This window comes from Pinus tabuliformis, chromosome 8 (assembly GCF_031772625.1).
Source record: "Pinus tabuliformis cultivar Carrire ecotype Pingquan chromosome 8, CPIR1, whole genome shotgun sequence".
NCBI lineage: Eukaryota > Viridiplantae > Streptophyta > Pinopsida > Pinales > Pinaceae > Pinus > Pinus tabuliformis.
Genome location: NC_142294.1, coordinates 2,037,678,699 through 2,037,698,152, shown reverse-complemented (window position 1 = coordinate 2,037,698,152; position 19,454 = coordinate 2,037,678,699). Strand labels below are relative to the sequence as shown.

General features: G+C 37.6%; 1 protein-coding gene across 1 annotated transcript in view; it reads left to right on the top strand.

The window, feature by feature from the left end:
* Positions 1 to 19,454, top strand: part of LOC149244623 (putative amino-acid acetyltransferase NAGS1, chloroplastic) — a 210,787-nt gene that overhangs the window by 34,711 nt on the left and 156,622 nt on the right. The window contains exon 7 of the mRNA XM_089374921.1: positions 11,871 to 11,968. Within this exon, the coding sequence (XP_089231047.1) occupies positions 11,871 to 11,968 (98 nt within the window). The remainder of the gene's footprint in view (positions 1 to 11,870; positions 11,969 to 19,454) is intronic.

Here is a 19,454-nt window from a genome sequence, read left to right as displayed (position 1 = left end):
TCAGCTTGTATCTCTTTTTGCCTAGTCTTTTCTTCTTTAAATTTTTCAAAGCTTTCCAACAAATTCTTTCTAATCTCCCCAATTTGATCAGAGGGACATGGAGTAATATTGCCTTTAATCCCTGCCAAGTGTTGTTTCAGCCTATGAATCCCCCCAGGACCTGACTTAATTTTCCTATGGCAAAACTTGCAACACATCTCACTATCAACCATTTCAACATATGCCCAAGCAGGATCTTTTGCTCTAGGTGCCATTTTTTGACTAGGAAAACAATCTGAAAATGAAAAATAAAAATAAAAATTGATTCACTGTTCATTTATTTGACTAAAAACACTCTCTAAGCTATCTTGATATGCACCTAAAATTTACTAAGTAAAAACAGATTTATAGAGGTGGAAAAAAATACCTCCAGGCACAAACTGCCTCCTCAAGCTTGCTCCAAGAATCAGCTCCTCAATGCTGCTCCAAATCGCTGCCCAAGAAGCTCCTCACTCCAGCTACAATGCTCCTCCAAGACTCCTCACTGCTGCTCCAAAACAAGCTCAAGAACTGCTCACTAACTCTCAAAGAAGACTCTCACTCAAATGCATAAGACTGCTGTGAGTGAAATGAGAGCATTTGGCTGTCTTAAATAGAGTTTGGGAGGGGGAAATGGACCCCAAAAGCATTTAGCAATCTACCATTACCCTTTGGAATGCACAAACCCTACTTAACTTTACCAAAAAACAGCAAAAAAGTGAATTCAATTCATAAAATACGCTGCCCAGCCGTGCTTTTAATGACTCGGCCGAGTCAATACGGACCCGGCCGGGTTGACCGAGTCAGCTATGACTCGGTCAGCCGAGCCGGGTCATTGTGTTGGGGTTTGACTCGGTCCGAAACGGCCGTTTCGGTTTCAACTCGGCCGAGTTGTAAAACAGAGGTTGATTGAGCTAGCTGTTGGAGGCTAAAGTTAACTGGGCTTGACCAAGCCATTTAGAGAAAGATTTTGCCCTGTTTGACCAGCAATGATTTCTCTGGTCAATGCTTTACTGTTGCTGTCATAAAATATCAGTTTTGTATATTTGTACTATCTCTCTCCTTGTTGAACTATTGAAGAATATAAGAAGAATTGATCAAGGGTTTCCCAACATTGGGGTTTGTCCTTGGTTGGTGCCACATCTTGTGTCCTCTTGTTTTGGCTTGTCTTCTACTGTTTATGTTTATGTTCTATTTGCATTTTACTATCAAGATATTGAGCTAATAAGAAAATTGAAGTAAATTTTCTCTAAGCATCCTAAAATTAACATGGTATCAGAGCTAAGGTGAAGACAAAGCCCAAGCAAGAGTGAAAGAGCAATCATCGAAGACAGTTGGACAAGTTCAAAGGCTCAATGGGCTCTTCATCCCACTTCCCGGCTGAAGACAAGCTCCGTGAAAAGTCTGACTATCACGGATGGAAGATGTCTCTTGATTTGACATTAGAAGAACAAGTGTTGGACTATGTGAAGGGTAAAATCCTCGAGCCTCCATCAAATGCACTGGCTGCTACAAAGAGCAAGTACAACAAGGTTGAAGTCAAAGCGAAGAGGATTATCAGAGATTCCATTGACAAGCGTCTGGTGGCCTACATCTCCAATTTAAACACCTCCAAGAAGATCTACGACAGATTGGTAAGCATATTCAAGGTTAGTGATGCGAATCAAATTTTGTTCCTCAAAAATAAGTTGAAGGATATTAAGAAGGGCAAGGATGAGGATATTCAATCCTACTTCTTAAGGATCACCGAGATCAAGAATGATCTTCTATCGATTGGAGAAGTCACTCCTGACAGGGAACTTACTATCACTACCCTTGGAGGACTCCCACTCGAGTGGTATATATTTAGAACCACTATTTTCAATAATGATTGAATTTCGGGATTTGATGAATTGATGTCAAGATGCATTCAAGAAGAAACAAGAGTGGTGGAGCAAGAAATGCCTTCTAATAAAGGCAAAGTGGTGGAGCAAGAAATGCCTTCTAATAAAGGCAAAGTGGTGGAGCAAGAAATGCCTTCTAATAAAGGCAACCCCACTGCTTTCTCTGCTCATGCCATAAGGAGAAATAATGCAGGGTCTAAAGGTCATTTCGATGGAAAGCCCGAAACTAAGGATGGACGAAAGGGCAGATGCTTTGTTTGCAATAAGCTTGGCCCCTATGCGAGGGAGTGTCCAAATAGAAGGGACACATCACATGATGATGATCACAATCACTCCAGGGGAAACTTCAACAACAACGATCGAAGGAATGACAGGTACAATGGCAAAGGAAAAAGGAATGCGAGACATCATGGAAATGGTTGACCCTCCAAGAAAGCAAAGAACTACAGGTATGAAGAATCAAATGTTGTTAACAATAAGCAAAAGGATTACTATCTTATATCGACCCTCTCCACTACGTCTCATCTGGACACTTTGGGAAATTGGCTTATTGATAGTGGTGCTTCAAGGCACTTCACCAGATACAAGGAAACTCTCTCTAATCTGATAGAGAAGGAAATAAACTTGGAGATTATTCTTGGAGACAATGCCACCTATCTCGTAAAGGATATAGGGAATGTTACCCTTCAATTGAATCAGGGTAACACGATTCATTTACAAGAAGTTCTATATCTACCTGATCTCAAGAAGAACCCGGTGTCCATTTCGGCAATGGAAGACAAAGGTTACAAGGTGGCATTCATCGATGGAAAGGTACGTGTTTGGAAAAGGAATTTTAAAGATGGTTTTACTCTTGGGTTTAGGGTTGGCACTTCGTATCAAGTTGCAGGAAGTCCATTGTGGGCCATGCCTTGCGACACATCTCTATAATCTGAACTACGGCACGGAGATTTGCCCATCTTCATTACAAGACCTGACCCGATATGAGACAGATGGTGACAGGGATGCACAAATTCAAAGAAGAGAATGAAGGTATATGCTCGGGATGTACCGAGGGAAAACTTACAAGGGGACCATTCCCCTCAAGTAATAGCAAAATCACAGATGTGGAACAACCCGAAGGGTTTGAGGTTCATGACCAAGAATCTCGTATATATAGGTTGAAGAAAGCTCTCTATGGATTGAAGCAAGCACCTCGGGCTTGGTATGAGAGGATTGATAGCTATCTGATGACGCTGAGATTCACTAGGAGTGAAGTCGACCCAAACCTTTACTTTAAGGTTGAGGATGATAAACCTCTCGTACTGGTACTTTATATGGATGACCTCTTTCTGACCAATGCAGACCTTCTCATTCACAAACGTAAGAGGGAGTTGGCTTCCGAATTTGAGATGGAGGACCTAGAACTGATGCACTACTTCCTAGGGTTGGAGGTCTGGCAAAAGCCAGAAGAAATTTTCCTATCTCAAGGAAAATATGTTGTGAAGATATTGGAAGGATTTGAGATGGTGGACTGCAAGCCTGTGACTACCTCGATGGAGCTTAACTTTAATAAGTTATGTGGTAGTGCTGCTAGACCTGAATTGGGAAATGCTTCTGAGTATCGTCAACTCATAGGAGCACTGATGTTCTTGGTGAACTCCCGTCCGGATATATGTTTTGCAGTCAACAAGTTGAGCCAATATATGGTTGAGCCTCATCACACACATTGGATTGGTGCCAAGAATCTTCCGAGATATCTTCGAGGCATAATCACTCATGGACTGAGATACACAGCCGGAGATGTGAGGCTGATTGGTTATTCTGATGCTGATTGGGCAGACAGTGTGGTGGATTGTAAGAGCACTTCTGGGTGCTGTTTCTCTTTGGGTTCTGCTTCGATATCCTGGATGAGCAGGAAGCAGAAGTCGGTTTCTTTGAGCACCGCTGAGGCCGAATACATAGCTGCGAGTATGGCCTTTTGTGAAGCTGTCTTGTTGAGGAAGCTCTTTAGTGAGCTGTTTGAACATGTGTTGGATACCATGATCCTTTGCGACAACCAGAGTGGGATCCGATTATCAGAGAATCTCGTATTTCATGATCGCTCCAAGCACATAGACATCAGGTACCACTTTATCCGGGATATGGTACAACGAGGAGAAATAAGGCTCCATCACATTGAGACTGATGAGCAGGTCGTCGATATTTTGTCGAAGCCCTTGGGAAAGGTCAAATTCTTGACTTTCCGAAAACGACTAGGAGTCGTGGAGAGATCTTCTCCTGAGGGTCTTGTATTATATGAATATTGAGCCCTGGGGGGCATGGGGTACTTCTTGTTGGCATTATGTTTCAAGTGTTGTCCTTGATGGCAACTCACTCAGAGGTTGGTACAGGTGCTCAGAGGTTGGTACAGGTAATGGCAACTTAATCAGAGGACAGATCTTAGTACAGCATGGCAAGAAAGTTCATACACGCAGGTTCGTTAAGCACAAGTCGCGTGTACACGCCGGTTGGCTTCAGCAAAAGCGCGTGTATGTGGAAAAGTACCTTTGGTCCATGGCGGTTAGTCCTTGGAAGTTGTGCCTATGGTTTCGGACCATTGTGTCTCGACGGGCGTGTCGATCCCTAGTTTTGAAGTTGATGGTATTGTGTTACTATGGTTTTGGCTCTTGGTATTGAACAAGGCCTAAGGCTATATAAGGAGAAGATCATTAGGCAAAGATATGTATGGCGTGTCTGATGCAGTGAGAGGATCTGGTATTGCTGGTTATCTGTTCGGGACGTTTTGGCAAGGGTCGGATCTGACAGCGAAGGCATAAGAATCTATTTCTAGATCTGCACGTGGGTTGCCTTTGGTGAAAGCGCGTATACACGCGGTTTTGGTACAGTGAAGTAGCGTATGCATAATAAGATTTGATATTTCAGGTTGCTGCTGATTCTGGTGGTTGTTGCAGAGTTCTGGGCTCTGGTTTGGGTTCTGTGTTCTTGATGACAGGGTTTCAGTGATTCAGTATTGGGTTGTTTAATGAATTATGATGCAAGTATAAGTTGATGATTGTATTGCAGTAATGTTTGTTTTGTACTCTTGGATCCAGTCTGAAAATTGATGAAACGTGGTCCCTGAAGGTTGTAGGGTCAGCACCTACGTACTAGTAAATGGATCAGCTAGTACAAGAGCTGAGGGGGTTGTAGCTCCCTTCCAGAAGTAGTTGGAAAACGAGAGAGGGTTGTAGCCCTCTGCAGGTTGTAGCCTGCGTACTGGTAAAGGACTGCACCAGTACATTGTAAAAGAAGTTTCTCATTAAAGAAGAAAGAGACGAATTGCAGCAGGTGGTTTTCACCCACATTGGGTTTCCACCTTATATCATGGTGTTCATGTGTGTGGCTCTTGTGTGATGTTCTGTTCTGTTATACTGCACCTGTTTACTGTTAATATACCTAATAATGTTCTGATGCATTTACAGAAGATTAAAGCTAACTGAATTATAAGATCTCTGGGTATACGCTTGTTGCATTAGATACAGTCGCGTGTACACGCGGGTTCACTTAACGAAAGTAGCATGTATGTTTCTGAGCATTGAAAAAGTTTTATTGATCTGATAATACTGATTCACCCCCCCCCTCTCAGTATTATTTCCAACATTTCTTGGAGCGATGAGCAACCATAGGGCGAGAGGTTCAACCTTCCCCTAGTGGTTTGCTATGTAGGCAAGATGAGTGGTTCGTCCTTCTCCTGCTGAGACACAATCATAGGGTGAGTGGTCCAACCTTCCCCTAGTGATTTGTTGTGTACAGGGTGAGTGGTTCAGCCTTCCCCTAAGATACCCTATGGCGACATGTAGGCAGGAAGAGTGGTTCATCCTTCTCCTGCTAAGACATCCTACCCATGCAGTCTGGCACTCATTGGAAGTACCTCTCATCTGGCCAATGAGTAGGGAAATGAGGATAGGGACCATAGTACTACCGATGGACGCATCGTGTACTACTGTACTCCCTAATCTAGGATGATATTGATTTGGGATCAATTGGAATTGACTTCGGGTCAGTAAGAGTGGTATGACACACTCTCTTTATTGGAACTGACTTCAGGTCAGTAAGAGTGGTGTGAGACTCTCATTTATCTGGGACTGACTTCGGGTCAGTAGAGAATGGTATAATACATTCTCAATCACTTCTTCTTCTTCATAGTTCAGCAGAGCAGTGCATTATTGGCAGAGATAGTACCGACTGACAGATGGATTAACAGATGGATTCTCCCTAGTTGAGAGGGAGTGTTAAAATTGGCAACTAGGGCCAAACTCCATATGGGTCACCTTATTTATGGCAGTTTATATTTTTCTTGGATTCCTCTCTCCGAGAGGTGTAGGAATGATCTAAAGATCATCCGACTCCGACATGTATTTATGGAGATATGAATTTATTAATATTATTGACAATTTGTCAAGGTCGGCTAGCAAGCAAATTACCCCCAGCTCAACCTCAACGTTGCATTTAAATAGAGGAGACCTCAAGTCATTTGAGGGGCACATCACTCATGATCTCTCTCTCCACTCGTTTGGGTTTGTCCTCTCACAAGGAGGACGTGGTGGAAAGAAAGGTCACAAAGGTGCCCTAGCCGCAGTTAAAGAAGAGATCTAGTTGCAGATTGAAGGGAGATCTAGTCACAGTTAAAGAAGAGATCTAGCCGCAGATTAAAGGGGGATCTAGCCGCAGTCAAAGGAGCCCTAATCCACAACAAGGAGGAGGCCTAATCCGCAGCAAAGAGAGGCCAGATCCGCAACAAAGAGGAGCACTAATACGCAGCCAAGGAGAGACCCTAAGCCGCAACAAATGGAGCCCTAACGCAGCAAGAAGAAACCTGTTGACAACGTGAAAGAAGCATGAGTTGCTGTAGGTGACAACGTAGTGATATAGGCTGTTTCTAGGCATGGGTTAATGACTGTTTGGGCTTGTTGGAGGAGAACGTAGTTACAACTAGCTGCTTGGCTAGGTTGCAAGCCATAGCAAGCAGCTAAGATTGTTCCAAGGCAACATTAAGGTGAACAATGCTTGCACGAGGCAGTGTGGCAGAAAGGGAGACTCTCCTAGGTGGACCGCAACTCTAGAAGGGCTTAGTCTGTTGACAGCATGGAGGGTTAAGGGCTGCATATTATGCCCTAACAAGAATTGCAAGAGCAGCGAGGAAACAGTGGAGGACAACATCATTTTGTGGAGTGTTGGGTCAAAGTGTTGATCGGATTGGATCGTGATTGTAGTAGACTATTGTTGCCATGTGAAGGATCTTCCGAGGAGTTGAAGGATTTTCATAGGAACATAACCAACAATGTAGTTTTTGGGCTGATTGAGCTAGCTGTTGGAGGCTGAAGTTGACTGGGCTTGATCAAGCCATTTGGAGAAAGATTCTGTCCTGTTTGACCAACAATGACTTCTCTGGTCAATGCTTTACTACTGCTGTCATAAAATATCAGTTTTGTATATTTGTACTATCTCTCTCTCTGCTGAACTATTGAAGAATATAAGAAGAATTGATCAAGGGTTCCCCACATTGGGGTTTGTCCTTGGCTGGTGCCATATCTTATGTCCTCTTGTCTTGGCTTGTCTTCTACTGTTTATGTTTACGTTGTATTTGCATTTTACTATCAAGATATTGAGCTAATAAGAAAATTGAAGTAAATTGCTCTTAAGCATAGAACATACCAAAAATTAACACTTTGGCAGATCCAAATTAAGTGTGACCTATTACATTAGGGAGAAGTTACTTTCAAAGTGGGTAAATGGTCGACCTATAGAGAATCCCCATAGAAGAGTAAAAAACACGTCAACTTATAGTAGACATAACTTTTGATTGGTATATCCAAATCAGGTGACTCGAAAGTAATATAGGACACATATGAGAATATTTATGTCAAATTTGGGACGATGTTTGCTTGTCTTTATTGAGATATTTTATTTACAAGTTAGTGGTTCTAAAAAAACCCTAGTTTGTGGAGTATTTGGGCAGCCGATGTAAAAATTTCCATAACTTTTAGCACAGAAGTGGAAGAAAAGATTCTAAGGTTGAGCTTCTAGGAAAATGTGGGAACAACATAGTATCTTGTGGATTTAACAAAAACAATGATGTTGCTAGTTATGTAGGACATGGTTTTAACAACAATACATATGGAGATGGTGTTGGGTTTCGTAGGATTTGCAAATTAAGATATTTGAATTCCTACAAGTAAAAGTGAATGAGAAAATTGCACTACACAAGTGGAAAAGAAAGCTAAGAATAACCTTTGACACACGAGGGCATCGAATGAACAAAGCAAGGTGCATACCCATGTGATATATGGAACATGCAAACCATATATGAAGGTTTTGGTAAGGATGGTTCAATAGGAATGTCATAACCATCATTTCTATTGACAATTTTGAATAGTACTCTTTCACAATATGTGGTTGATAGGAAAAATTTGTGGGAAAAAATGGGTTCCCTTCATGTCAAACGTGAGGGAAGTACGTAAAATATCAAAGATGAGTGCATGGAAGGAAGTAAAATGTGCACTTAAAAAAAAGATACTCAAATATCCAAATCGCAGAAGGAAAAACAAGAATTACAGAGGAACTTACGAAGAAAGATGATAAGTTGCCCAAGATTCGGGTCCTTAATCAAGCACTTGTTAAAGCGTTCAAGAGAGTAAGAGGAGGAAAGGAAAGCAATTTGATGGAGGACAACGATGGTTTAGAGGAAGAACTTGCAAGGAGAGACAACAAAATAAAAGGTTTTTGTAACTATAATCGAGCCTTTTTGAACAAAGTTAAGAATGCAAAGAGGTGCCTATAGGAGGTATAATCAGGGATCATAGATGAACTGATGACCATGACAGTTGAAGAGGAAACATGTAAGAAGGTTGAAGAAGCCTTAAATAAGGATGTTGCCATATCAGAAATGGGGATAAGAATTCAAGAAGGATGAAAGAAATTGATGGATAACATCTTGCTTCAACTTCAAAAAGAGGAGAAGCTATAAGAAGGTTGTTATGAGATACTTGAGAAGTTGAGAACCAACATGAGGGAGGTAAATCTTAAACCCGATGAAAATACTTGTTGACGTTCTTTGTTAAGAAAATACAATTGAAGATCAAACACATAGGCAAGGATGTTTTATTATACCAAGAGGAAGATTTATGAAAAGTGGAATCATATTGACATCCTCATTATTAGGAATGTCTGTAAGAAAAAAAATTGCACATGGGCATTCTCACTTCTAGTTAAGAAGATGGTAGAGCTAATGGCATTAGTGGAATCACAAATCAACGAAAAATTACTTGACAAGATATTATTAAATGCCCAACTTATGTTTGGAATTGGCGAGATTATGACAACACAGAGTCAAAGAAAAAGCCATTGTGTGACAAAAGACTATTTGGGATTGGCACCATTAAGAGTCAGTTATGGTTTGATGAATAATAAAGCATGGAAACAAATGCACACAAATCTGAAGAAGTCTTACTTCTAGGTTTCCTTTAATGCGTTGAGGGTGAATCTTTTGAGGGAGGAAAATTTTGTGCACCTAGTTCTATATATTACATGTATAACATAGAAGATAGTGTTTCTGATCAGACCTATAGGTCCATAAGGGCTAGTTGGGCTATAACTTTTGTAAAATAAATTTATGATATTTAGCCCATTGCAGGCATTATTCATGAACATAGAACAATGAATTCTTTTGGACCTTGTGGGTTTTTAGGTTATCCCCGATTACCTTTTTAGGGCAAGTAGTGTGCGACTCATCTCTTTGGAAGTAGTGCTTCCCACTATGTTATGTAGTTTTCCTCATTATCTATGTGACTTTGTGCCATTCTTTTGTATATTGCCATTCTTTTCTAAGTACTTTATGCTATTTTGTTCATGTTGGGTATATTATGTGTTAATCTTTAATTTCTGTGCCTTGACAATTTCTTTAATTTTAAGGCCTTGACAATTTTAGAGGGGGATCACATCAACCACAAAGTAAACATATAAGTTTTAGTTTTGTACAATTGAAAAATGAATTGGAAGAGTTTCAAATGAAATTTTTAAAGGACACTTTAGAAACATGTGATTTATGAAATGAAAATGAAAATCTTACTAATGAAGTCAATACCTTAAAATGGGAAGTAGCAATCATCAAAATAAAGAATACTTAAAGAAATGATTAAAATTTATTGAATTGGAAAAGAAGAACGAAGCATTAACTCAATAATTTTATTATAAAAAAGCAAAAACATGTTGATTTAAATGGCACTTAAATAAATTTCAGCAAAACGAGACTAAACAAAAAATTCCAAATTTATCGTGGAAGATATTTACAAAGTTTGTCAGAAAAAGTTGGAAAATTTTCTAATCCATAGTTTAGGGTGATGTCCTTTGGTCTATTAGGAGTGTGTGCATGTGTATCATAGAGTTCTTGATTGCAAATAACCATATTTTTTTAACTCATATTGAATTATCAATTTTTGTCATTTGGACTAGATGGATTTAGCCTATGGCATGTCATGAGTACTATAAGGTATGTCACATTTAGCTTGTGCTATACCCTCAAAACTTTGAAAAATTGAGTTTATAATTTTAAGACTCAATTATATTTCGTCTATTCATAATTTCATACTTTTTGTGATGGATTGAGGGAGAGCAGTGATTTGAATGAAAGGAAATGTTAACATTGTGCATAATTTTGTAATATTAAACATAAAATTGTGAAAAATTTGTAATACTTGTCTTAAAATTTACCATATACATACATAATTTTACTAGTGTTACATGGGGATATGGATGCACTCCCTTAGATGTGGGGGTGCATTCTTGCTTTCCACATTTTCAAGATGGGGAAACTCATTGGGAAACATTTTACGATCTCCCCCTTATGCGAAATATCTGCAAACAATAGTTTGTTCACATGTACACACTCTACCCCCCTCCAGAATTGAAGAGGTGACCTCCAACAAGAAAACACACGTTCTTAACTGTTTAGGCCCACTCAGGTTGTACATAATCCTTCTTGTTGTAAGTTATTTGAATAAAATTAAACCTGTGTTATTAATGGTGGCTCTTTGGGTCGGTGAAAGCAGGGCACTGATATTTGCATGACTAGGGTTGAAGTCTCCCCAATGACATGCTTGTGCTTGTATTAGTTTGATGCTAGCAAAAATGTTTGGGCCTCGGTGGAAGTCTTGGGCTACTTAGGTGGAATAGATAGACCCCATTTGCAGCTTGAGGCAAAGTATGCTCAAGTAGTTGAATATTGCAAGTTGGCTTTGCATCATTGAGTATATTCTCATATAAGGAATGTGCGTGCTTAGTGCATTGAGATATGAGAAGCATTTGTCGAAAAATAACCTATAGATTAGTTTTGACTTAAATATAGAGATGCAGTGAAAATCAGGCTAAGTGATGGAGATTCATCAAAAATTGCTATTGAAATGACGAAAAAACGCACTCTTTTTTGATGCTGCTATCTAGTCTTGCTTTCAACATTTCCACATTGTATTCTATGGTTAAATCATTCAAGGTTTGCGTTCTGCAGACAATATTTTTTACTTTGTTTTCTCATCAATTGTTGTGGACTCCCTATGTGACTAGCCATGCTTTATCTGTTAAAAATGTGAGATCTAATCTTTGTTATAAACTTCTACGTTTAATATTACATAGTCATTGAAAGGACAAAAGGCAGATACTCTATTTTACTGCTGGTAATTGGTCTTCCTTTCAACATGCATTCGAGGTTTGCCTCCTCCTGACACTATTTTTTACTTCGTTTTTCTCGTAAGTTGTCATGGACTCTCTGTGACTAGGTGTTTTTGTTGTTTTAAAAACAAAGATATCTAATCATTGTTATAGCCTTTTATATTTAACATTTATACAAGATAGTTCTTTGTATTTTCTAATTTGGTGTATTATTTCTTCTTCATTAGACATTTTGGATTATTATATTGCTTCATGTCTGCTTAATAATACCTGTGAAACATCCAGGGTGGTGTACAGAGGGTTCATCTCTTGGATGGTACTGTTGGTGGAGCTATATTATTAGAACTATTCACAAGGGATGGCATAGGTACCATGGTTGCAAGGTTTGTTCGTTTCTGATTTCAAGCATCCCTTTAGGCATTTTCCTTTGCAGATCCTAGCTATAACTTTTATTTAATTCATATTGCCAGGGATAGGCTTCACAGTATTGTTGACATAAAGAAGTGTATGGAATCCCTTATTCTGTTGGTTAAAATGTTTTGTCCTTGCTTTGAATCCTACAGTACATGTATTTTCTTGTTTCCCTTCATGAAATTCATCTTTATGAAAGTCCTTATTGGTTGTATGGAGGCTATTATGTATTTAGTTTGAGAATAGTATCTCTATAGTATATTATGTGAAGCTTTATCCATACTGTTAATAAGAATTTCCGATCGCTTACTGGATCTTGTTGATTAATGCTTTGGCAATTTCAAGTTTTATGTCTGATCTCCCTTTCATATAATGATTTATATTTTGTTAAGCAAAATCTAGCCATGCTTGTCATTTTCTACCTTATAATACTAAGAATGGCTTGGATGTTCAGACAAATCATCTAGAAGGATGCAAGGGCTAAACATGTATTTTTGCAGTTGGAAGATCAGCTCCATTTTCATGTAAAATACCCACAGGAAAGCAGAAGTCCATATTGACATAAAAATCATGAGCATAAAGTACAAGAATAATTAGAAACGGGACAGAAAAACACCAGATGGTGTAGTTATGGACAAGCTCGCATTGCCTATGTTTTGAAGTGGCATGATGTAAAAGGGTCTAATGAGGATTTTGAAATATGCAGCTCAAGTGAGGTAGGGATAGTCATTTTATAATTTAGATGTGCTACCTGTGGCCATCCAAGAAGGTATAATGTCTTTAATGGGGAATGCTCATGCCACTGGACAACTTCTTGAAGAAAGAAGCAGTCCTATGATAAGAAATTCTTGGTGCAGGAAAATCCCTAAGGAGAAAAGGGGATGGGACCTTTCAAGCTTGGAAATGTGTTGCATAGGAGCTGTGGTTTTTCCACTTCCATGCTAATTTCTATTTACTATTGACATTTATTAGACAGTGTTTGACTTATTGTCAAGTTTAAACTCTTGTCATTTTACCCTTAGGACCATTTGGCCTTGTGCATGTTAATTTAAATTATTCTTCAGACATTTGGCCTTGTGCATGTCAAAGAAATTTATTCTTATGTCATTTGGCCTTGTGCGTGATGAAATTTATTCTTAGGTCATTTGACTTTGTGCATGTTAATGAAAATTCCATGTTCAAGTTCTGGTTAAATCACAAACAATAAAAGATAGCTATGTCCTTTCACAGGAGATAGCAGATCCAATGTTGATCTGTAGGAACTATGAACTTTAGTGATACTACCTGTAATACATGGTTTCAAGATTCAAACTCTTATTTTGACTGGCCAAATTTGATATACAGGTTTGGGGACCGACATTAATTCCAGCATCTGGGAAGCCCCTCAGTGGACACGTTTACGGTTTACCTCATGGTTAATGAATGAAACTGGGAACAGATTAGAATGCTGTGATACACAATTAAAACATAATCCTTCTGAAGTTAGAAAGCATTCCAGAAAATAGAATATCCAATAGCTAGATTCTGTTATTGAGTTATGAGATATGGTTTAGAGATGAATACAGCAGTATATTTACTTCTAGATGAGATGGCATAAGATTTGGGTGTAAGTTCTAAAAATTGCAGGAATGCTACCTTATGTTGGACTCTATTAAAGAATAATAAGTAAATTTTGTTTATCGAAAAAACACAAGGAAAGAATATTAACGAAAGCTTTATTTACGGTTGAGAGTTAGGTATGCCCTGTAGCAAGGACTCAGGAGTAATGTGTATGCATGGGCATCATTCTTTTAAACATATAGTACTACTAGCTTGGGTGGAAAAGTTGAATTATTTTTCTTGATGTGGTAGAAAACACAGGATAGATTGGGAATTTTTTATACTTTCAGATGTTTTCATAATGCAAATATCACCCAAGAATGAAGGAGCTAATACTGAACCCGTGTGACAAATTTGTACAGTATGTGAGCAATTGCAAGAGAAGGCTATAATCTATGCGAGAACTATTATTAATATTAATTGTAATGGGTGCGTGGTAGCTCTGCAACTGAGATTAATCTTAAGCTCATGAAATATTGGTAGCGTATATAAACTTTTAAAATATGCTAACATATGAAATGCTAATTTTCATTAACGATCCTTTAGCAAGATATCATTGATAATTTACATTGAAAGCAAGGAACAGATTTAGAATATAAGGGATTGAAGGAAGATACTACTTCGTACTTATTCCATTTGGCCGATTTCGATTTAACAAAGGAAGACATGGTGCATGGTGATTATGTTACAAGGATACAGATGCGATCGTCCAAGAATATCAAAATTCAATATGCTGTGGCTTTAGATATATATCTTTCAGAAACAAATTTTTGCCATGTAGAGAAGATTTGGAAAAGCATGATTTTAATTGAAGAGAACAGCTAAAGATGTTCATTCTTAAGATGTACAGATATATCTTCGAGAGTATTTGCCAGCTGATTTTGTGAAATACAGATATTGCCACAGACCTTTTCTTTATGCAGCATAAATGTACAAAATTGATGTCATTTTATAGAAAGATGTCATCATTGCACTATAGACCTGTGGCTAGATTCTGTACCAAAAAAACTTTTAAAGGAAATTGTCATGGCATAGTCGTTTCAGAAACAAATTTTTGCCATGTGAGAAGATTTGGAAAAGCATGATTTTAATTGAAGAGAACAGCTAAAGATGTTCATTCTTAAGATGTACAGATATATCTTCGAGAGTATTTGCCAGCTGATTTTGTGAAATGCAGATATTGCCACAGACCTTTTCTTTATGCAGCTTAAATGTACAAAATTGATGTCATTTTATAGAAAAATGTCATCATTGCACTATAGACCTGTGGCTAGATTCTGTACCAAAAAAACTTTAAAGGAAATTGTCATGGCATAGTTGTTTCAAACAAGTTGTCTAACTTTAAAGGGTTCAAAAACACTAGGGCAAAACAAACTGCTATCACAACTTTTAGGCATGCCCGTCAAAAGAAATTCTGCATATTCCAGTGTGATGTGTCCTTCTTGCTTCCCATGGTACTTGGACATACGATCTTCATTTCAAAATCCCATACCCAAGTATGCTCCCACTATCAAGGGACTTCATTGGAGATGCCCTTGTGGAAATGGAACGTCTTAGTTACTTGTGGGTACCCCACGGTCCTTTATGGTGACAAGGTTTGAGCCTTGATAACCTAGCTTGCTTTAGGACAATTGGGTAGGATGGAGCTAATTTAAAGTCTTTTGTTATAATGCTCCATCCATTGCAAACATATAGTTTATTGGTCATGAACATAAATATATCAATAATAATAATAATAATAATAAGCATAATTAACAATTATGAAAGTACATGTCTGTCAGTTGTTTTTTTTTTCAAAACATGTCTGTCGGTTGTTTTTTTTTCAAAACATGTCTGTTAGTTTCATCAAAGGGCATCCAGCCTCGGCCTAGTATTTATACCGTGCCTTGATTTGTGATGGGATCATATCAATTTTTTCATATATTATTCAATATATTATTTTGTATTCCAAATCTTTTGGATTATTTAACTGCGAGCCAAATTTGGGTATCACATTTGGTATCAGATGCTGGTTTCCGGTATTGCGTTTGGCCATGCTCTTATTAGAACCATTCAACACTGCCATTTTGGAGCTTCTCATGATTCTCAGGTCTTTGACCAATCGGCACTTGGCCGTTTGCATTTCAATAATTTTAGTAAAAAAATACCATCCGCTACTACAACCATCCACATGTACAGCCACTGTTGTCTTGTTGTATCATGGCTGTCAGCGGTCCGCCACACACACCATCAATCAATCAATTGCCATACTTTTCGCCATTTCGTACCTTACTCTACCATATGCACCTTCTGCTCTTGATCCATATAGCTATAGAATAATATATCCATGGTTGTACAAGTAAATTGATTTTTGCTTCCATTGTACAACACTGTTAATGAAATTAGTTAGTGCTGAAGCTATCTGTACAAACTCCATCTGTACAATTCACCGTTTCATTACATCCGTACAAATCGTGCAATCTGTATTACCCAGTGGCCAGTTCGAAATTCCATGCAAACATCCCGAACGTCCATGGTACTACTAAATGATTGCAGGAAAAATAATTCCAGCCATCAGGCTATAGTATAGGCACCTAATTGGTTTAACATACACAGCCGTACAAAGTCATGAGAGCTGCACATGCAATATTTATTTCTGTAATGACTACAACAAAAAATTTGTGTCCGTACACAGTCTGCAAATAATATTAATTCGTATAATCAGAATTTAAGCTGCTAGCAATCGTTTAATATATCCATTGATCCATGTATATCCACCAACCATCCTGGATTAGGCCATCATAAATCGTGGGTATCACTAAGTTTTGTTCCAGTGGTTGTTGAACATTGAATTTTACCGCTTGTAAAGATATCACACTGTAAAATTAAAACATAGACGCCTGTAGGATTTCGCTAATTTGGCCTAATAAGTTACTTTCCAAGGAAAAACAATGCATTGGTTAAAGGGATGTGCGTTGTACACATCTAAAGGTTAACCTCGAATAAATCAATTAAAAGGTATGATTGGTCAAACTTATTAATAAATGGTTTGAGGATTATATTGTCAAACTAATTAATAATCGGGTTTGAGGATTATCGATTCGTGAAACTAATTAATAAATAGGTTTGAGGATTATTCCCATCTATATATATATGGTTCGAGGATTATTCCATATATATATATGTGGTTTGAGGATTATTCCATATATATATATATGTGGTTTGAGGATTATTCCATATATATATATATCCACACTATTTTTACATCTATATACATATGTAACTAAGGGATTATATTAAGGAAGTTTTGACAAGTGAATTGTTTCAATACTGTGAAAAATTGTATATAATTTAAAAAAGTTATTTAAATGGATAAAAGGCCATATTAGAAGGCTCATAAGTGCAAAATTTTTAACGGCTTGAAATATATTTACAAGGTTATATATATATATATACACACACACACACGTGCGCAGACATGGTGTAAAGAAGAAAAAAGTTACAAGGAATTAACAAGAAGTATTTAAAAAGAAACAGATAAAATTCGAAAATGATGGAAGGAAGATTCTCTTATAAAGTTAGCATGATCTCATGGTATGGATTATGTAGATTAGAGGGGAATATTCAAGGAAAAGAGATTAATATCATTATCAACAAGAATCATGAAGAAAATTCCATTAATGTTAATTGGCAAATCAATTATTAATTTCAGAACCGTATATAATTGAGAATAAAGATGCCTCTTATTTTGAAGTAGAATACAAAATTAAGAACTTGCAAGTAATAATTGATGATTATGAATGTATATCTCAATTCAATGTTGTAACTATGTTTAAAGAAGAGATTGACATAATTCTCGGTTTACCTTGGTTTAAAGAACTGGGTATCTTCATGTTAAACATGGAGATTTTGTTTTTTTGATGTTTCCCTATAAAAAGAAGATGAGGACATTCCAAGAAATTACAATGAAGTTACAGTTGACAATACCTTTGTTAAATGACTTTAAAGATATCTCGAAGGTGATGCTTCAAGAAAATCAAGAGTCAATATCAAATATTCATAAGGAATTTGGCGAAATTATCTTTGATAAAAACAAAGTTAGAAATTACTTGCAAAGTCAAGAATTCTAAGGCTATGAAGCAGTAATTGGAAAACATAATAGAATAACTTATCCAGACAAAAACATTGAAGTTTTCAGTAAAAATGTCCAAGTTGAGGAGAAGGGGACAAATACAAATGCCATTAATCATAAGACTCATAAAGATGCCAATTCAATTAAAGTCAAAACATACTCAGATGTTGCAATATAGACGATGAAAATTCCAAGTGAAAATTCCATAATGAACTCAACAACATCAATACTTGAAGTAAACCAAGAAATCGCCACAAGCATGATAAAGGAAAATTAGGTCACAAGAACTCCTTATCGACAACCAAATCATAAGAGTAGACATTTCAATTTGGCGTATCAATACCGCTCTAGACAAAAACAATTGGCTTATGTCCCGAAAAATATTGATGTCAGCAAAATTAAGTCTCATGCTAACAATTCATCTTTGGAAGTTTATAATCGCAAAGTTCCACAGAAGACTGATTTGGGATGGTTAGTTCATTTCATAGTGTGATAATTCTGTACCACAATTAGAGGGTCATATTTATCTTGCATAATTGAAGATGACAACTCCAAGAATTGGGAAAGTTGTGATGACATTTCAAGACAAAGAAAAAGATATCAAGCCTTTTCATCAATATGCTTAGAGGACAAAGCATTTCTAAAGGGAAAGGCAATGATATATATAGGAATCGACCAATGGGTCAGTCTTGTACTTGCGTGACACGACGTTGATTCCAACCACTACCACTATAACCTCTAGGTGCCTATGTATGGCCCTTTTGCAGGCACAGGGGAATTAGGGGGATTTGAACCTTGAACCTCCTCGCACATAACACTTTGTTTTCACGACCATCGCCAATTGAGCTACCACATGGGGGCTATCAATACAATAATAATAATACTAATTAATAGGTATAATTAACAATTATGAAAGGAAATGTTTGTTAGTTGGGTCATGACTATTTATGAAAGGGCATCCCACTTAGTATTTATACGAGGTCCTCATTTGTAACTAAATCATATCAATTCTTTCATGCATTATTCAATATATTATATTTTATCCTCAATCATTTCAATATATTATATTTTATCCTCAATCAATTACTTTATATTCCAAGTCTTTTGGATTATTTAACTGAGCCAGGTTTGGCTATCATTGTCCATCATCCAAGAGGAGTTTAATGGCCATCCTCTATGCCTCAAGGCCATCTTTAGACTTGTTGCCTTCAAAGAGTATGGACCTTGAATGAGATTATGTCTCCTTTCTTTCCGGATTCCAGAACTTGAGAGGCCTTGTTTTTGGTAGGAATGTCTACCATTATCCAACGCTTTGTTCCTCAGAGAATATTGCTTTTGTAGGTCCCCTTGGGTAGAGGAGTTGTTGGTTCTTAATGACTCCCTGATTGCTCGAGTTCATGGGTATTTATAGTGATCAACTTTCCCCTTTCAAGTACCCTTTATACACATCATATCACCTTCTATTGTTTGAACAAGATTGAGCAAGGGGATTAGAAATGATATCTATAGGTCATACATCCAAGTTACTTGGATTGGTCCCCATGAAGGCTATAACTCTAAGATGGCATTACATTTGGAGCACATTATGCTATGGAGGGATGACCTTATTATCATACTTGGGTATGTGAACAAATATCAACTGCACAACAACCATATCCCCTTTGGTTGGTTTAGAATGGGCTCCCATTGGGTTGTGATAAGTCACCACATTCCATGGCTTGAGAGGACTTGCCAATTATGTCATTTGA